The sequence below is a fragment of the Chelmon rostratus genome, chromosome 13 (assembly GCF_017976325.1).
Source record: "Chelmon rostratus isolate fCheRos1 chromosome 13, fCheRos1.pri, whole genome shotgun sequence".
NCBI lineage: Eukaryota > Metazoa > Chordata > Actinopteri > Chaetodontiformes > Chaetodontidae > Chelmon > Chelmon rostratus.
Genome location: NC_055670.1, coordinates 26,459,758 through 26,479,571, shown reverse-complemented (window position 1 = coordinate 26,479,571; position 19,814 = coordinate 26,459,758). Strand labels below are relative to the sequence as shown.

General features: G+C 44.1%; 1 protein-coding gene across 1 annotated transcript; it reads right to left on the bottom strand.

The window, feature by feature from the left end:
- Positions 1-3,025: 3,025 nt before the first annotated feature.
- LOC121615725 (MAGUK p55 subfamily member 4-like) lies at positions 3,026-18,424 on the bottom strand. The gene is made up of 19 exons (XM_041950092.1): positions 18,403-18,424; positions 16,234-16,355; positions 16,073-16,150; positions 15,702-15,785; positions 15,485-15,616; positions 11,027-11,108; positions 10,810-10,895; positions 10,645-10,719; positions 10,261-10,457; positions 9,075-9,167; positions 7,952-8,115; positions 7,843-7,863; positions 7,191-7,229; positions 6,369-6,536; positions 5,747-5,827; positions 4,240-4,333; positions 3,943-4,051; positions 3,290-3,424; positions 3,026-3,211 (listed from the first exon to the last, which is right to left on the bottom strand). Exons 1-19 carry the CDS (start codon positions 18,422-18,424, stop codon positions 3,026-3,028), a joined length of 1,968 nt encoding a protein of 655 aa, XP_041806026.1.
- Positions 18,425-19,814: the final 1,390 nt, after the last annotated feature.

Genomic DNA, 19,814 nt, shown 5'->3' with positions numbered 1-19,814 from the left:
AGCTCAGAGGATGAAAGTAACTAAGTACATCTACTCAAGTGATGCACTTAAAGCAGCTATAACTGATATTTTGATAATAAAAATGTCTGAACTAACAGCGTTTGAGTCTCTGGTAGAGAATCATCAGCTGAACCTGCAGTTTCAGGAGCTTTATAGAGACGTTCAGCTCGTTGTTTAACTGCTTCACTTCACTGTTTGATAATGACTTCAACACATCATCTTAAAGGTAGAGACATTAATGTTGTGTTTGAGACATTCAAGAAACACAAAGAGGTGAAATGATCCAAAATTTAAAAGCAAATATCAAAGGAAAAAAATGAAAACGCTTGTTTTTTCTTCCTTCCTCTCTCGGATTCATCTGGTGACCCTGAAGGCCTCGTCAGGTTTGTCATGTTGAAGCATCAGCAGTGCCTTCATCCAGCTGTGAAACAGCTGCAGCACAGTGGACCGTAACACACTGCATCTGTCAGTCTGTAATCTGAGTCTGAGTCTAAGACTGAGTCTGAGCCTGGGTCTGAGTCTGGGTCTGAGTCTAACTCTGAGTCTGAGCCTGGGTCTGAGTCTGAATCTGAGTCTGAATCTAAGCCTGAGTCACACGATCGTACCCTGATACTAACTGAGCTACTAACTGAGCCTGAATCTGAGCCTGAATCTGAGTCTGAATCTGAGCCTGAGCCTGAATCTGAGTCTAACTCTGAGCCTGAATCTGAGCCTGAATCTGAGCCTGAGTCTGAGTCTGAGTCTGAGCCTGAGTCTGAGTCTGAGCCTGAGCCTGAATCTGAGCCTGAATCTGAGTCTGAGTCTGAGCCTGAATCTGAGTCTGAGCTTGAATCTGAGTCTGAGCCTGAATCTGAATGTGAATGTGAGTCTGAGTCTGAATCTTAGTCTGAGCCTGAGCCTGAATCTGAGTCTGAGTCTGAGTCTGAGTCTGAATCTGAGTCTGAGTCTGAATCTGAGTCTGAGTCTGAGTCTGAGCCTGAATCTGAGTCTGAGTCTGAGTCTGAATCTGAATCTGAGTCTGAGTCTGAGTCTGAGTCTGAGCCTGAATCTGAAACTGAGTCTGAATCTGAGTCTGAGTCCTAATCTGAATCTGAGTCTGAGTCTGAGTCTGAGTCTGAGTCTGAGTCTGAATCTGAGTCTGAGCCTGAATCTGAGCCTGAATCTGCGTCTGCGTCTGAGTCTGAATGTAAATGTGAGTCTGAGTCTGAGCCTGAGTCTGAGCCTGAATCTGAATCTGAATCTGAGTCTGAGTCTAAATCTGAATCTGAATCTGAATCTGAAACTGAGTCTGAGTCTGAATCTGAATCTGAAACTGAGTCTGAATCTGAATCTGGCAGGCTCAGCCACTGATAATGAAAAGGACCTTACAGACGAGACTGTGGGCAGATGCTCCATCACTGCAGTGTGGACCTGAACAAACGAACACCTGAAACTGTAGAAACTGAAACATGAAACATTAAAGGAGAGTGAAGCAGATTTCACAGAGCTGACACTGATCCATTTATTTCTGTTCGTCACAGCACAGAAAACGTCGAGCAGTCTGTTGAAGCCAGAATCTAACCTTTATTTAATGGCGTTGACGACAGACCGCCAGAGTCCACTTCCTCCCACAGCCCACATTCATCTACAGAGACTCAATGACACAGTGTAAACGTGTTCAGTGGCTGCTCCTGATGCAGGAAACCATGAACAGCATCCAAACAAGGTCTCGCTTCAGGACAATCTTGAAGACGCTAAAGTGCAGCATTTCACAGAAAACGAGAGAACGTGTTCGATCAGCTGGTTCGGTGCTAGTTAGCACTGTTAGCATTGCTTTTACAATAACTAGTAGGAATGTAGCTAGCCTGCTATCCTGCCAACAGTGACAAATAAAAATAGAACTGAGAGGCCTTTAAACTGTTTGTCACTGAGTTAGCGAGCGCTGCCTTGATTCTGATTGGTTAAATTAAAGAAATATTTTTATCCACTAAAACAGAACACCAGTTTCTGGTCCAGTGTGGAGGATTTAGGGGATCCATTGGCAGAAATGTAATCTTCATAGTTCTGTTTTCAGGAGTTTAGGATCAACAAGAACAACAAGAATCGTTGTGTTTTTGTCATGTAGAGAGGGAGCAGCTCCTCCTCCAAGAGTCCACCAGGTTTCTACAGGGGCCCTGAAGGGACAAACCAAACTCTGCCTCTTGTAGTGTTGTGACGTTCACGAACGAACTGGTTCTTTTGAACAGCTCGTTAACATGAATGATGGGAACTGAGTCGCAGCTGGGAACCGTTCTTTTTTTTTTCCGAGTTGGGGAGGAGGAGCGCTGCCCAGTTGCTCTGTGCTTATTAGGTATGCAAATAGCATCATGCCACCTTGGCGCACTGTGAAAACAGAGTGATATGGCGCCACCCTGTGGAATATTTACAATTAATCCAGATCAGACTTTAAAATCTAATCCACACATGTCAACTAAGGTTATAATCATTATTTCAGAATAATTTAAACTCATATTGGTGGGATATCTAAATTCATTCCTCCCAGTGGTTATTTCCAAGATAAAACGAGTTGAGGCCAGACTGCCTTCTTAAAACGTAATAAATATAAAAATGAGCCATATGAGCCAGTTTTTTGAACGGCTCTTTGAAAGGAACGGCTCGCCAACATCCGGCTCCCTTAAAAGAGCCTTAAATCCCATCTGTAGACTCTTGAGAGAAACCACCACGAAGGGGGGTGAGGAGTGTTCTGCTGGTCGCAATCTGCAAAGTCACCACTAGATGCCACTAAATCCTGCACACAGGACCAGTTTAGCTCTCTCAGTTTCTCCTCTCCTCATCTCCATCATGTTACAACATCCTTTTCCTCCTCCTCTGCTCCACCTCCTCTCACTTGTCTCCACATCTATACCCTCCTTTTCCTCGTCTACTCCTGTTCTCCATCCTCTTTCACCAGTTCTTTGTGTTTCACTCAGTGTTGTCCCCTTTTTTCTGTCAGCTCATAATTCTTCAGTCATCTCTTCTTCCTCTCCTGGCCTCCTCTCCTCCTCCTCTATTCCTCCGCCCGGCTCCAGCTGACAGGTATCCACTGTGGTTCGTCCTGGGCCTCCTGGATGATGGAGCAGAGCTGCATGCAGGCGCCCTGCAGGTCGTCGTTCACCAGCACGCTGTCGAAAAACTGCTTGTACTTCACCTCCATGAGGCGGGACGCCTCCTCCAGCTCCACGAAGTCATCGTCCTGCAGGAGGAGAAACACGAGGCCCTGAATGCCTCCTCTTTCTGATGGTTGTATGGACACTGTGTGAGCTGCTCTTACTGTGAATGCTCTGTTCACGCTGTAGTTGGTGATGATTCGGGCGTCTCTGCGAGTTTGTCTCAGCCTCTCTGGACTCGGAGCTTTGATGAAGATCACGTAGGGCTTCAGTTTCCTCGTCCTCAGCGACGGGATGCTCTGACGACAACAACAAACATATCTGAGATTACAGCATTAATATGAAAATAGTCCCCGACAGATGCAGCATTTCCTCCTGTTTGTCTGATAGAAACATCAATAAGCAGCTGTTTAATTACTGAGAATGTTTGAGGTGTTTTTAAAGATTTCTATTTTTAGTGGGAACCAATGGGCTTGGACCTGAGAGCCACAGACAGGAAGTCAGACGGTATTGAGAGACGGACGAACATGTTGGTTTTTTCCTGTAACATGAGTGTTTTTGTTCATTTTCTTTTTGTCTCATAATAAAAAGCTGAGCTTCCTGCTGCAGCTGCGACAGTTTGAACAGATTAAACATCAGTCCGCCGGACGTCTCCTGACCGGCAGCGGTCAAACACAAACATGTTCGAGACGACGACTTCAGTTTAATTTTGATTTTAACAATTAAGACTTTTTAAATTCAATGAATTTTAAGACCTGTGTGTTACTGTCCACTGCAGGAAGGTGCGTGACCACGAGATCGACACAATGAGACTCACATGTGGTTCAACATCAACGATGCACATCCGACCTCGTTTTAACACCTCGTCAATAGCATCAGTGCTGGTCCCATACAGGTGGCCCCTGCACTCCCCATACTCCACAAACCTGAACACACGCACGCACACACACACACACACACGCACACACACACACACGCACGCACACACACACACACACACACAAGGGTAGAAACACAGTTCAGATAACAGTAAAAGTTAGATAATAATGAAATTATGATCTTAATCTCACGTCATACAAAAACCTGAACAAACCAGCAGAAGAGAGGAGCCCACCTGTGGTTACAGACCATGTACTCAAACAGCTCTTTGGTGACAAAGTGGTACTCCCTTCCCGTCTGCTCCCCTGCTCTGATTGGACGAGTGGTGTCTGCAGGAACAGGGCGAGAGCCAATCAAAACTAGTGTGTAATTATTCACACGGCACTCAAATGCTGCAGGTCGGCAACCTTTCGTTAGGTATTTGATTAAATGTAGACGTGAGGTGATCAAAAGCAGCGGATGTCAATCACACACTCCCACTTCCTGTGCAGACAGGAAGTCAAAAGGACAAAATAGCAAAGTAAGAGCACATCCATGTTGCTGAAATGCATCAGGTCAATATGTTTTTCTAAAAATGCTTTAAATGAGAGAACAGCTAGGCCAGCTGTGTTCGTGTGATCGCTGTGTTTTTAGCCACGTTAGCAGAGTGTTGATCTGACGCTTTGATCCAGACTGAACTCAGCAGCTGCTGGACGATTGTGATAAATGTGGTTCAGACGTTCATGTTCCCCTCGCTGTTCATCTGGCGCCACCATCAGGCGCCTCAACCTCAGATTAATAAACTAAAATCACTAAACTTCCCCCTTTAGTTTCTCCTTTGAAGGAACAGTTTGACATTTTGTAAGCTTATTCGCTTTCTTGGTTCCACTCTCATGTCAGAAAGCTGGAGCTTAGCTTAGCATAAAGACTGGAAACAGGTAGCCTGGCTCTGGCCGAGGGTAATGAAATCCACCCCTGAAACTCTTATATCTGGTTTGTTTCATCTGTTATCCAGACAGTCATCTTTGGACGGAGCCAGGCTAGCTGTTTCCCCCTGTTTCCAGTCTTTATGCTAAGCTAAGATAACCTACTGCTGGTGCAGGGTAATGTCTAAACAACGTGAGCATCAGTCTTCTCATTTAACTCTCAGCAAGAAAGTGAATAAAATCCCAAAATGAAGGCTTGTTAAAATCATCTTCACACTGCGTGATAGTATAGACACACATGGCCAGTTTATTAGGTACAGCTAGCTAAAACTAGTGCAGTCTAATATCTCTCTCTCTATATGATTAGTTTACATAAGTAAATAATATCATAAATAATGCTCATTATTACACCTAATGCTTTGGTATATGATCAAATACCTGAAGAATGACATTCAGCCTCAGCTGGACTGGTGTTTACTGCTAATTAGCTAATGTTAGCATGCTAAACTAAGATGGAGAAGACCTGCAAAACACTGGCATGTTAGCATTGTCATAGTTAGCATGTTAACATGCTGTTGTTAGCATTTGAGTTGTTAACTGCAGACTCTTGATAATGTTTGTGTGTAAACTAAAAGGAAGTATTTTATAGAATCTAAAAATCTGTCTTTTGTTGTTGTTGCTTTGCTTTTTTCCTTCAATTCAAACTTCAAACTTTACTAAAAACAAACGTTAAAACGTGGACTCAGTTATTGTTGATTTTTCTTCCTGCCTACATTTCAGAAATCTTATCTAAACCATGTGGAGACACTTGAAAGCAGCGTGTTGGAGGGCACATACGAGGTACGGGTCCCTGGAAGGTCGCAGGGTTCAGTTTGATGAGTCTTTTCCTCAGTTCATTAACTCCAACTCCTGAAGCACCTGTCCAGAGGTAAAAACAGACAGGTGAGGAGACAGAGGAGAGAGAGTATTCATCTAAATGATACAGAAACAAGGATTCTCAGAGACAGTTGGGTTTTTTTTTAGCATTTCTCTTGCTCAGCTCAGCACAGAAACAGAAGGATGAAGGAAGATCTCCACCTTGATTTGATGAACTCAGACTGAGGATGCCTCATTTTCGCTTCTGATAAACTTTATTGACATTAACATAAGAAACAAGTTAGGAAGGAAACTGAACGGCCACAGGCAGGAATACTCCAGCAACAAAAGCCTGATTCAGTGTTCGTATGGACACATGGCCCCTGCAGGTGTCACTGTAGCTACAGAACCAGCTGACAAAGCTAACGTTAGCATGCTAATGTCTGACCCGGTTAGAGGTAATCTGGAGAACAGTCGACATCTGAGCTGAAACCTGATACCTTCTGAGTACGTCAGTGACTGGTCTGACAGAAGTTAGAAGAAGTAGTTTTGGAGAACTCAGGAAGGAGCTGATGAGACAGTAACTGAAACATTCCTCTCTCACCGATGAGGATGATGAGGCGATGGTTCTCCTGCGGGGGGCGCTGGTATAAAGCCACCTCCTCGTAGGGGGTGGACAGAGCGTTGCAGTTGGGTGAGCAGGAGGTGCAGGACTGTCGCCTCCTCCTGTAGGACGTCCTCCTCCAGAGACGGAAGCTTCGACGGAAACCAGCTGATGAGAGTGAAGAGCAGAATGTTCATTCGTTCACTGTATCTTCCAGCAGGAACAGTGTTCCTGAGTCAGTGGACGTGTATGGACGGAGGACTTTGAGCTCGAGTTTAGATTTAGGCCCTCTGGTGTCAGGTGCGGCTGATGAACACCTCCAGTAACTTTTGGCTTCCTCAGTCTCAGCCTGAACAGAACTGTGTTAATGATAGTGTAGCGAACATTTCAGTGAAACGCTCAACTTGGGTTTCTTTTAGAAACCAAAGTTGTTTGTTCCATCCATCCATCATCTATACACCGCTGAATCCTTTGCAGGGTCACGGGGGGGCTGGAGCCTATCCCAGCCATCTCTCGGGCGAATGCAGGGGACACCCCGGGCAGGTCGCCAGCCTACCACAGGGCTACATGTATAGACATACAACCACACACCACTCATTCACACCTACGGACAATTTAGAGTTATCAATTCAACTCCACACAGAACCAGGGATCTTCTAGCTGTGAGGCGACGCTGCTAACCACCGAGCCACCATGCAGCTTGTTTGTTCCACTTATTTCTTATTTAGTTAAGTTCATTATTGTGTTCATCAACTCACTAAGCATCGATAAATCATGCATGATTAGCTGCGTCGCTGTGTAAACTGACTGGCTGTTCCTTACCCAGATAGATTCCATCAGTAATATCAGAGTCGGCCTCATCTAAAGGAAGAAAACATTAAAACTGAGTCAGTCACATGTTCACTTAATCTGGTTTATATTTTATGGAAAATATCAAATGTCCAGTGAAAACTAATCAAACAAAGAAGTCAATTGAACAACACATTGTTAGGGTTAGGGTTTCCTTTTTATCTATTTACTGTCATAAAACATTTGCTGAAAGGAAAACTGTTTTCATATTTATAAACAAGGAGGTGTTTTTTTATTTCAGTGTGGTCCAGCAGAGGGCAGCACAGAGCTGCATCTGTCCTGTCGTCAGTTCCTCCAAAAAGACTTTTTTCCTCTAAACTTCTCACGTTTCATTTCAGCTGTTCAAACGATCAATATTTCACTAAAAATCAAAGATGAGGGAAAAGTCCAGAAACTGAAAACAGGTTTGTGTATCATAAATCATCTGACGACCCCTCAGTCTGATCTGGTGACCCTCTGGAGGGGCCCGACCCCTCAGTTAGGCATCGCTGGACTAAACTAGCTGACTGTATATGAAGTAGCTCCACCTGGCAGAGATATTCCACACTTTGCATATAAAACTGAATTTTAGAAAACAGCACAAAGAATCCAAACAGATTAACATGCATCTCAAACATGAACCTACCAAAATGAATTTCTTCCAGCTCTGGACAAAAGAGAAAGACAGACGTCATGTCCACTGATGGATTTGGACTAGTTTCAGTATATTTATCACTGTGTCAGATGTGTTTTACCTGTTACGCGACGTTTGTCGTCAGCAGGTGTTCGATCGTCCTCTGCAACAGACAGAAAAAGGCACTTTTTAAAGTGAAAACTGGACTCGTCACAGCCAGACTTCAGTGTGGGAAAAAGGCCAAAAGGTTTCATGTTGTGTGAAGAAAAGTGTGAAGATTTAAGTCTGGGAAAGGAAGTGACCACACTGTACACTGTGCTGACTTGACTTTGTTTTATCAGCTTGATGCTTAAAAGCTGAAAAATCTAGAATAATTTGTTCAACTACAACTAACAAAACCCGGATTATAAAGAGTGAACACTAAGATTTAACTGCTAGCCCTGCACAGTCACATGATTCAAGTTTAATGCGAAAGAAAACTAAACTAAACTACTGGATCGAATGACTAAAAGCTGCCACACCCACCGTTATCAGCCAGGTTCACTGAGGGTTAACAGAGAGAAAAGAAAGGCTGTTAGAAGTGACGGCTTGTCAACAGCCCAGGTGCTACTGAGTGATCAGAAAAATATTACAGGAATCCTACAGGAATCATACAGGAATTTTACAGGAACATTACAGGCGGCAGTGTGTCTATATGATCCTCTTGCTCTTCATGTTGCGACGTGTCTCTTTTATGATGAAAGCGACTCTACTCTATAGAGTACACAGGCTGCAACACAGTACAGAACTGACGTTTCTGGTGTATATTTAGAGAATATTATCGATCCAAGATGAAAGGTTACGAGTGGATCTGCTGCTTTGGCACTGAGACCACTGATGTTTCAGAGTCACGGTCGGGGTCATAGATTCAAACCTCGGTCAGATAAAGGATCATTGAGTCACATAGACCAGACTAACATATTCAATTAAACGAGCCCTCTGCTCCTCAACGCCGTCTGCTACCACGGGATGGAGAGGGGGGCCAGCAGCTGAACGAGGAGATGGAACCCCCCCTCAAGTCGCCCACTGCATGCACTTGCATGAACATCTGTTATTGTGGACTGATTTTCATCATTTTCAAGATGACTTCTGTCCATAATGGACCACCATTAACATGCACTGTTCCACTTCTAAAAGACAGTAAATAAATGAATAAACTGCATTTATTCTGCCTGTCTGCAGATCAATCGCAGTGCCAACTGTACATGTGTGGGTGCACAGATAACGATGAGTCCTCACAGGGTCTGATGCAGGTATGGCCTTGTAATGGCTGACACCACCACTGTTCCCTCTGTTTACTGCAGGGAGAGAACAAGATGAAGGATGAAAGACAGAACATTTGAACTGCAGCTACAACTTGTTTTTCACACACACGAAGAACCAAAAACAACACATAAAAGATAACTTATGACACAGATAATACACACATTTTTGTGTGTAAAGGCTACATCGTGTGTAACTGTATACCTTCCTTCTAATTAAAAGTTTTAATCTCAAAGATTTTCAGCTACAAGTGTCTATTAGTCATGATCACTGAATGAGGTAACAATGGTGACTGAGCCTGTGGCCCACTGATGGAAGTATTGCAATATTTATATATTTGCAGTATTGCAAACTGGGTGTCTGTGACCATATTCCTGAAAAAAATGCTGGATTAAGTTACTGCTAATGTAAACCAAACATTTCCTACTGATGCACCTTCACATTAAAAGCATTTAACAAGCAAAGCAAAAGGTGAGCTTTATTGTGAAGTAGTCACAGGAAATGCTAAGTGTTTGTCTGTGACCTGTGCAGTGACCGCTATCGTTCATTAAAAATGTGTCTACACAACAAGACAGCAGGTCATGGTTGTGATTTTCTGACAGCAGATCAGTGAGCTGATAGGAGAAGAGCTGCAGGCTGCACACCTCCAACTTCTCAGCCAGGTAACAACAAGTTCACTGTCCTGCTGTCTGCAGACTCCTGCGGTGCAGCATTGAATCAGACCACAGAATGATGGGAAAAGGCCAGTTACTGACTCATTTCTTATTAATACAACATTTTTTTGTTTTGCTGCCTTGAGAATTCTCGGCCTGTAATGTTGAACCACATTTGCTGTTACCGGCAGTAACTACAGGAGTCGCCAAATCAAACAGGTTCCCGATTATTACTTCAAGTTTTCTGTGTGTGTACTGTAGAGGACGCTAAAGCTGCATTTCATTTCCTGTGTTGTATGATTACAATAAAGTTGACCCTTGAACCCTAAAATGCACATTTCATAAATAACTAACTAACATGGTAACTAAAATAACTAACATAGTTTGTAAAGTGTGTTATATCTGTATTAAATTTGCTCCTTTAAGGTTCCGAGTGAACGCAGCCTTTGAGGTCTTCAGGATGTGTGGGGGTCACCTCTTCAGCATGCTGGCTGAGGGAATCAGACCAGCGCAGGACACAGCGCAGGGCAGCTTCCTGGCCTGCCACCACTGCCCGTCCGACTGGTCCACCACCTCCAGCAGGTCTCCTCTGCTGAACGCCATTCCTGCATCCGGACAGGGGATGGAGGAGTCCTGGTGGGGGCAGTAGTCCACCATTGCCCTCATATACACCTGACAGACAGAGATCAGGGAAAAGAATGGAAGGAAATGTCTAAATGGCAATATAAACATCCACGAAACAATAAGGACATTCAATCACAGACACACACACACACACACACACACACACAGTTGCCTGGTTGCTATATTTTGAGGGTGTAGTAGAGAGACAGATTCTTGTTGGGTGGGTGTTTCTTACCGACTTCAGGCTGCTGCTGCTGCTCTGAGCTGCGTTTGGAATGACTTTAAACAGGATCGTTCCGTGGGAATTGATCTGACAGGAAGAAAATCGTGCATTAATTGTTTGCCATCATTATTTATAAAGTGATTTTTATTCATTTTATTTTTCTCTCACGTGACCCACCAGTATCTGGATGACCTGTTCTGGCTCCAGACCCACCACAGGGTTTCCATTCACCTCCACTAACAGATCACCAGGATGGAGGAGTCCTGGAACGCACACAGTCTCACTCACTTTAATACATCATTTGGATTGTTGGTGTTGTGCTTTACATCATGTGCTGTCTGCAAATGTTAACATTAACACATATGCATGCATAGCTACATGAGTTTTATCTCACCACTGCGGTCAGCCAGTCCTCCATGGATCACCCTGGCGATGTAGATCTCTCCTGTCTCCTCATCCCTCCTTATAGTCGCCCCCTGACAGACAGACAGTTAGCCCAACAACCATCAGTAGCTACAGTAGCAGTAACAAGCAGCTTTTAGTATAACTCTGTATAAATACAGGAGAAAAAACATTGTGAAGATACAGATGGAGGACAGGATGAAGCTGATGACAGAAGCTCTTAAAGCAGAAGCTGATATATAACAGCCAACAGGCGGAACACACTGGTAATGGACCATCTCAGGTTTATGTCTAGTCTAAAACTTTGTCATCGACCATACACGGCCACCATACACAGCTGACCGGATTGTCCGAAGTTCTGCAGGAGGTCGGTCATAAACCAAAGTATTCCTGCAGATTAAACATTTCTGAGCGAAACATGAATGTCTGTACGAAGTTTTATCACAATCCATCAATCAGTGACTGAGATATTTCAGCTTGAGCTAAACTGGTGGAGCTACCGACTTGTAGACATGGATTTTGCATGGATTTTGAAAATATTCTGCATACAATTTCACAAACGCTAGTTTGTGTGACACATTAAAGTTGTTGCTTACTGGAAATATTAATTTGTGACAAATGGCTGTTAGCACAGTAGCAAAGTACCATGATAGTACTGAGACAGCCCTCATTAGGGAGTGTAGTGACAGGCCAATTCATCTAGAAACTGATCAGAGCTTCTTCTATTGGATCCTAGTGCTGCCTCTCACACAGGTGACCATATAATACAATACTTCTACACAGACCCAAACACCGGCTTGGACTCATTAACATTATAATTGGATGAAGTGATGCATCTGACATGGGGCCTACTTGTGTACTGTATATGTATATGGTATATGGAGTTCCCCACAGCTCAGTTCTTGGGCTTCATTTGTTTAACCTTTACATACTTCCATTAAAAAGTTTTCCACTGATTTAGCATCACAGTTCTATAACACTGTCATATTCATGATGGACGTTTAAAGTACAGATCTAAATCAATACAGCAGAACCAGAGATATTTTTTACTGAGTACATTTTTCTTCCTCGTGAATACATTCGCGACTACTAACTAACTTCAACACCTGGAAACACACTGAGGTGGAAAATCACTGGATTTTGCATTCTTTATGCAGATGACACCCAAATTTACCTTTCTCTAGACAAATGAAGATAATTGTCACCGATAACTGTTATCGCTCAGACTAACACGCTATTGGACTGAATGGCTGACAACAGAAACTGCAGAGGATGTAAGAGAGATGATGATGATGATGGTCACAGTTTGAAGGATAGCAGTATGAATGTTGTTTGAGAAAATGTAATGTGTCTGTACCTTTAAATATTTTGCTTTTCCCCATCATGTGACAAATCCAGAGATGAAAAAACAACTTAAACGTGTTGTCCAAAAATTGATATCAGTCTGCATTTGGAACATGGTTAAACATAAGGCTTTGTTCCTTAGACTAGAGTAGAAGCTGGGATCCAAATACTGATGTAAATCTATGTCAACGTTTTCAGTCTGAGATCTACATCTTAGGTTGAAAAAGTTAAAGAACTAAAGCTATTTTAGTCAGTGTCAAAGTCTATTTTGAAAGCCAAAGCGGACAAGGGGAGGAGACAGTGTGTTTTCAGCCTACTTCTTCTTCTTCCTGGTTGTCAAGCATCCTGTGCTGTCTTGTTGGTCCTCCAGAGAAGCTCTCGAGACTGAGCCATTGTTGAGCCTCACCTGTCCGTTACTACCGCAGCCACTCGCCCTCTGGGTGGCACCAAAGCTCACCACTGTCTTTTTAGAGGCTCCATTCGTTTGTTTTGGACTCAGAGATATCGCAAAGCCGTCTGCGCAAGAACTGACAGACGTGGACGAAGAGGAGGAGCAAGAAGAAGAGGAGGACGAGACGTGGTGTGGGTATGGTGTGGGAGGTTTGCGGACCACTTTTGGAGAAATTGAGGAGACCCTCGGAGGCGGTGGGGGAGGCGTGTGCTGTTTTGGCCTTCGTGGGGGTGACGACTCAGGGTGTTTACTGGCCACAATGAGCCCCTGGAGCTTGTCAACCACCTCTGCCAGCAGGTTGAGCGCCTGGGCGTTCTCCTCCACGCTGTCTGTGATCATCTCTGTTGCTGCCTTCATCTTCTGGCCAAGATGGCGAACATCCTGAGTGCCATGTTCAATGCTGCTGGCCACCGTCTGAACAGTGGACCTGAGCTCGTCCACGCTGCGCTGTTTGGTGAGCTCTGGATGCCGAAGATGTTGACCGAGTCTTGGTTGCAACTGCTCATTTAGTGTCTGTTTCGGTTGGTTCTGGCATCCATTGTGACGAGGAGAGGTAGAGTAGTGGATCATCAAGGGACTTAGAGGCTCTTCCAGGCATTTGTCATGAGATCCAGTTTGACAGAGATGTTGCCTGCCAGGGGTGGGGAGAGTGCTAACCCCCTGCTGCCGAGTGGAGTGACGAGTCGCAGGACTAGACGGTGCCGTGTGGGCTCTAAGAAGGTTCACCCCAGAACAAGAGGGGCTCCTGCCAGGTGTAGGGATATTCCTCGAGTGTCCCCCTGTGGCCCCCTTTCTGTATAAGGCGGGGGAGTTGGGAAAGCTGTAAGCTGGGACTGGAGGAGGAGGGTAGGCATAGTCATCACTGCACCCACCAGCAGAGGCACCGTCTTGATGAAGACAAGACAAAAAAATTGGCAAAATTACTGATATTGGACAAGTGAAATACACTGTTGATAAAGAACAGCAATGCAAAAAGTGTGTGACTGATGAAGACGAAGGTGAAAAAGACAGATGAAGATGATGAAAAAACACATCGTTTTTGACTTGGTGAGGATTTAGAGGTTGATGAAGAAGTTCATGAGTTAAACACGATGGAGAAGCTGATAGATGAGCTGGTTGTGGAACCAAGAGATGGACCACATGATGCACCGTGTTACTGGGCCGGCGTTCATCGAGCATCTCAGGACAGGAAACACGAGGAAAAGAACTTTTTCATTTAGGAAATCAGACTGAATGAAAGAAAAGATGATTGGTGATTGCGTGGAGTGTCTGTCTTCCTGCCTTCCTCCCCTTACCATTGCAGGGGGCAGGACTAAAGACAGAGGGAGCTGATTGGTTGAGCCCTTTCTTCTGAAGCTCTGCAGTTTGTGGGCACAAACAGGAACTTCCTGTTGACTCATAGCGGGGGAGGAAGGGGTGTGACTGCCCTCCTCTGGGGAGGGTCAAAGGCCTGGCTTCACTTTCAGTCGCTCTGAGCTCCTCCCTCGACTGCGCCCTCCTCGCGGGGACGAGGCGTTCCAACGTGAAGCGACGAAGGCTGCTCCAACGGCTACGAACCGCTACTCCTCTGTCTGCTACAACTCCTCCACGCACATCTCCATTCTTGACGAACAAAAGATAAGAAACTGAAATCTTCATGGTTTAAAAAGGAAGATCTTTTCTCATAACTTACAGTTAATTAATTGGCTAATTGGTACAGTGGTTAGTTTGTGGAATTCTCAGGATTAAGTTAAGATCAAGTTGTCAACGCTGTCTCCTAGAAACGACGTCTGTACTTCGACTTTGTCGCATTTTGTGGGATAATTTTATCCTGCTGCCTGGATTATGTTCAAAGGCTTGTTTTTGTTTCTTAGAGCAGGAAGTTCTACTTTATATCCCACACACCAGCAAAAGAGAAAAAGCAGGACTTTGAGACTGGAGACGAGAGTTCACATCCTGAGTCCCTTCAGTCAGTTTGAGGACATCCGCTCGTTTGCTTACGAGCTGAGAGTCTCATGTCTGTACATTAATATAAAGCTACATCCAGCACCTGGTTAGCTTATCTTAACAAAAAGACTGGAAACAGTAGGAAACAGATAGCATGTCTCTGCCCAAAGGTGCCGCTAAAGCTCATCAACTAACATGGTATATCTCATTTTTTAATCTATGCAAAAAACCAAAGTGTAAAAATGACAATTTGCAGGTTATGTGCTGCTGTTTCCTTGTCCTCGCTCCATAGAGTTGCCAGGCAACCAGCAGAGACTCCAGGAACATGGCTGAGAAACAGTCTGACACATCACCTGACGTCGTGTTTCTACGCTTTGGGTTTGACACAGAAGCAAAATGTCGAAGAACACAAATTTCACAAAATCTGGAACTACTCCTTGAAGGTGAGGTCAGGGAAAGATCGAGGTTTCACTTTCGCAAAGTCGTTTGTAGACTCAGTGGAATCAACAGATGTCTTTGATCGTGTCTGATCATGCAGCAGCCAGAGATTCAGCCCAGAGACACTGACAGTGACGAGCTACACCAGCCCACTGACTGCACCAATCACAGCAGGGTAGGCTCACCTCTCTGCCAATCAAAGCTTATCTGTGACAAGTGACACAACAATCACGCACATTCTAGTCAAACGAAACTAAACTGTCGAATAAGACTCTGATGAAATCGCCTCACCAGCGGCTGGTTGTTCTTCACCAGACAAACGATCCTCATTGCCTCCTCATCCTCCGGTAGCTCGTCAGGCAGAGGGGGTAAAACAGGACCGTAGTCAAACTGGGCTACGCTGTCGTGGGATGACAGGAGGGCCTGAGAGACAGGTGGAGACAGGGACGGGTACAGGTGTTACAACTCAGCATCAAATATGCAAGAGCTCCTGAATGAGTCTGCAGACCTGGATGTGTGGTGAGCTGAGGAGGCTGCAGAGCTCTCGAGCTTCAGTCGAGGGACGGTGGACCTTCTGTATTGCAGCCATGATCTGATGGACAGACAGACGGACACTCAGACAGCAACACAGATGCTAAGACTCACAAACACCACATCAGATTCAGACTGCGCAGCTTCTGCTTTCCCGGTCTGACCTACTGATCTGGTTCGATCCTGGTGAATCTCAGCACCATCAGATGAAGATGATGCAATAATACAATACCAGCAGGTGGTGCTGGTGTGGAGCTTCAAGAATTCATTCCTTTCAAGCAGTTTCAGGTGTGAGCGTGTGTGTGTGTGTGTGTGTGTAGGTGTGTGTGCATGTGTGTGTGTGTCAACCTCATGTGAGAGTCCTGAGGCGTAAGGCAGAATGGGGCTGGGTGTCAACCTCTGGAACTGCAACAGGCCCTCATAAATCTGGGGACAGAACAGGAAATGACATCAGAGCTGATGTGCACATGGTGTGTGTGTTTTTGTGTGTCAGGAGAGTCGAGTTGTACCTTCAGCAGAGCGTGAAGCCACGGCGCCCTCAGCAGTTCATGTAGAAGCTCAGCACCGTTAACGTTCCTGTGCACAGCTTGACCAACATCCTCCACCACACTGGACAGCACCGCACTGACACCTGTACACACACACACACACACACACACACACACAGACACACACACACACACACAGACACACACACACACACACACACACACAGACACACACACAAACAGACACACAGTTCAGTTCAGTTCCTTTTGGATGTGAGGCGAAACGTCTTCTAGAACTACAAACAAGTCCAGTCGCCCTTTGGAAAAACCTTAGAAGTACCATGACATGATGTGACTATTACACAGTGTTAGTAGCTAGCATGCTAACCCTAGCTTGTTGATGTGACTGTAACAGTGTTAGCAGTTAGCATGCTAACCATTGTGTGTAGATGTGACTATGACAGGGCTAGCAGTTAGCATGCTAACCTAGCATGTTGATGTGACTATCACAGGGTTAGCAGTTAGCATGGTAACCTACCATGTTGATGTGACATCAACAGCATTTGCAGCTAGCATACATACATTTGCTTGTTGAAGTGACTATAACAACAGTGTTAGCATGCTAACCCTAGCTTGTTAATATGACTATAACAGTATCAACAGTCAGTATGCTAAACATACTGTGTTGATATGACCCTGACACGGTTAGCAGTTAGCATGCTAACCCTAGCTTGGTAAAATGGCTATGACAGTGTTAATAGTTAGCATATTAACCATTCTGTGTAGATGTGACTATAACAGGGTTAGCAGTTAGCATACTAACCCTATCTTGGTGACATGACTATAACAGTGTTAGCAGTTAGCATAATAACCATTGTGTGTAGATGTGACAATAACAGGGTTAGCAGTTAGCATACTAACCCTTGCTTGTTGATGTGACTATAACAGTGTTAGCAGTTAGCATATTAACCATTGTGTGTAGATGTGACTATAACAGTGTTAGCAGTTAGCATATTAACCATTGTGTGTAGATGTGACTATAACAGTGTTAGCAGTTAGCATACTAACCCTTGCTTGTTGATGTGACTATGACAACACTGTTCCAGTTAACTTTTAGATAAACGTTGGTAGTCAGCTTAAAGCATGTGTCTGCCTAGAGATGATAAACCCTTTTTATTCTGCTAACAGCAGCTAGCGCCATCCTCAGGTCAAAATAATAATAATTATCTACCAAACATTTGTCACGAGTCAGCAGTGTTTGTTTTCGTTGTGTCATAAAGCCACAAGCTGCTGACTTGACTGAATCTTTCTCTTGATTTGCTGGGCAGGATTAAGATTTAATCAAACTGTGCTGTGACGAGGTTAACGCATCAAAGATTTGATGAGACCAATGATGTCAGTGGTGCAATGTAACTAAGTACATTTACTCAATTACTGCTCTGAAAGTTTACATTCAAGGTCCTAGTACTTTGAGTATTTATTTTCCTTTATACATCTACTCTACAACTTAGATTCAAATACTGTACTTTGTAACATCCACTTTAATGCAGCAGTAACATTAATTCACAAACATCAGATATAATAGAAAAACACTGACAGGAACATTTTACTGCAACATGAGTGATCATACTTTCACTTCAGTAAGGTTTTGAATGCAGTACTTTTTCTGTAGTGGAGTATTTTCACAGTGTTGTATTAGTACTTTTACTACAGAAAAGAATCCACCACTGCTCTTACTGCAGTTATGTTATGCAGCATTCCAGCTGTGACTCCTCTCAAACAGAGAGATTCATTAACATAAATCTAGATCAAATATGATGAACGTCGCCACCACAGAGCGAAAGAAGTCGCTGAAGCATCGCAGATTCCGACATGCAGGAGAATAAATCCAGTTTTAACAGTCTGTGAACTCACAGCAGATGTTTGAAGTTTCTCCTGAGCAGAAGGCAGACATGTTTGGGCCAGACAGGATTAACGTTAGTGAGGAGCTCTGACCCCGCTGACACACACTAATTCCATCTGAATGAGGGTTTAGATACGATTAAACTGAAATTAAGACCAGGTCTGGATTTAGGCTCCACTTCAGAGTTCAGACTCAGTTTAAGTTAGACAATAAACAGTGAATGTAGTCAGTGAAGGTCACGTATACGAGCGTGTGTGTGTGTGTGTGTGTGTGTGTGCGCTTCTCACCGTCCTCCATAGCTTGTCTCATGGTGATCGTTCAGACTGTTGGAAGAAAAAAGGCTCGTTCCGCTGAAAATAAATGAAAACCAACGTTCAGAGCGTGTTGAAGGTTCAGAGGCACAAAATGAGGCAACAGCTCGTTAAAACTTCAAACACCGAACGACCGACTTTTACCAACTGATCCCAAAGTCATTACTTTAAAATGTGAAGCTCAGTGTGAAACGCTGTGCCTTCGCCATGCTTTAATACACGATGAGATGACTCCCTTCAGCTTTAAGGTCTCAGACTTCATCATCATCATCATCCAAACCACTCGTTCTAAACCGACGTTCAATGAACAGGAAGTCCAGCAGAGTTCAGACCGCGCTGGAGACGTGCAACATGTGATCGTATGTTATGCTCTAACATGTATGTTATTGTCATCGTGGTGTAAATCTGAGTTATTAGTGCTCTAATGCTACTGTGTCAGAAAACTGCTGTGGTATCCCCTGTGCAGTAATTAGAGTAAGTACTGTGACTAAATACAGATCTTATGTACTTGTGCTTGAATACTTTACTAGTATTTGATATTAGTGACTAGTTACTTCATAGATTTAGATTATTAATAGAACTTTGAACCAAACAATGAGTCATGATGTGTTCTGATTGGGTCACTCAGCAGTAACTATCAGCTGCAGCATTAAAGTGATGAACACATGAAAGCATCAGGGATCAGAACCCAATAAGATATATATCATTCTATTATTATTCTGTTTAATGTGTACTTTTACTTTTGGTACTTTAGGTATATATTGATGCTTGTACTTGATTGATTCAGATGTTTAATTCAGGACTTTTTCTTCTAACAGAGTATTTCTACACTGTAGTATTCCTACTTTTACTGAAGGTCAGAGTACCTCCTCCAGCTCTGCCACTGTGACAGTTTTGGCTCGTATTTGTGTTATTTTGGTACTTCCTGTTCCAGCAGCAGCAGGTTGCTATTTGTGGTCCATCTGCTCTTTAGCTTCTTATCTTGGCTCAACGTCCGTTTCCACGCACAGCTTCCGTTAAAAGACGTGAAAGTCACAAAATATCAGCTGAGCTCACGCAGCCGAGTCACAGCTCAGCTTCTGTTTCTGCTGCCGTCAAACTCTGAAGCACTTCAGCTCGACTTTAACCACGACTGTGTGACTGCTGGCTGAAATGTTTGGGCGTTAGCGCTCAGTGATGCTGCTGATGGGGAAGAGATTCAGGTTGATTTTAAAGCTTTGATTTTCCCTCAACACAGGACTGAACTGAAGTCTTAACTATGAAGTTATTTCATGGCCGGCACGTCGTGTTTTTTCTCGGTTTAGTTGGTCAGGGGTGTGGAAGGTCACCTGTGTGAAGGGTCACCTGTGTGAAGCGTCACCTGTGTGAAGGGTCACCTGTGTGAAGCA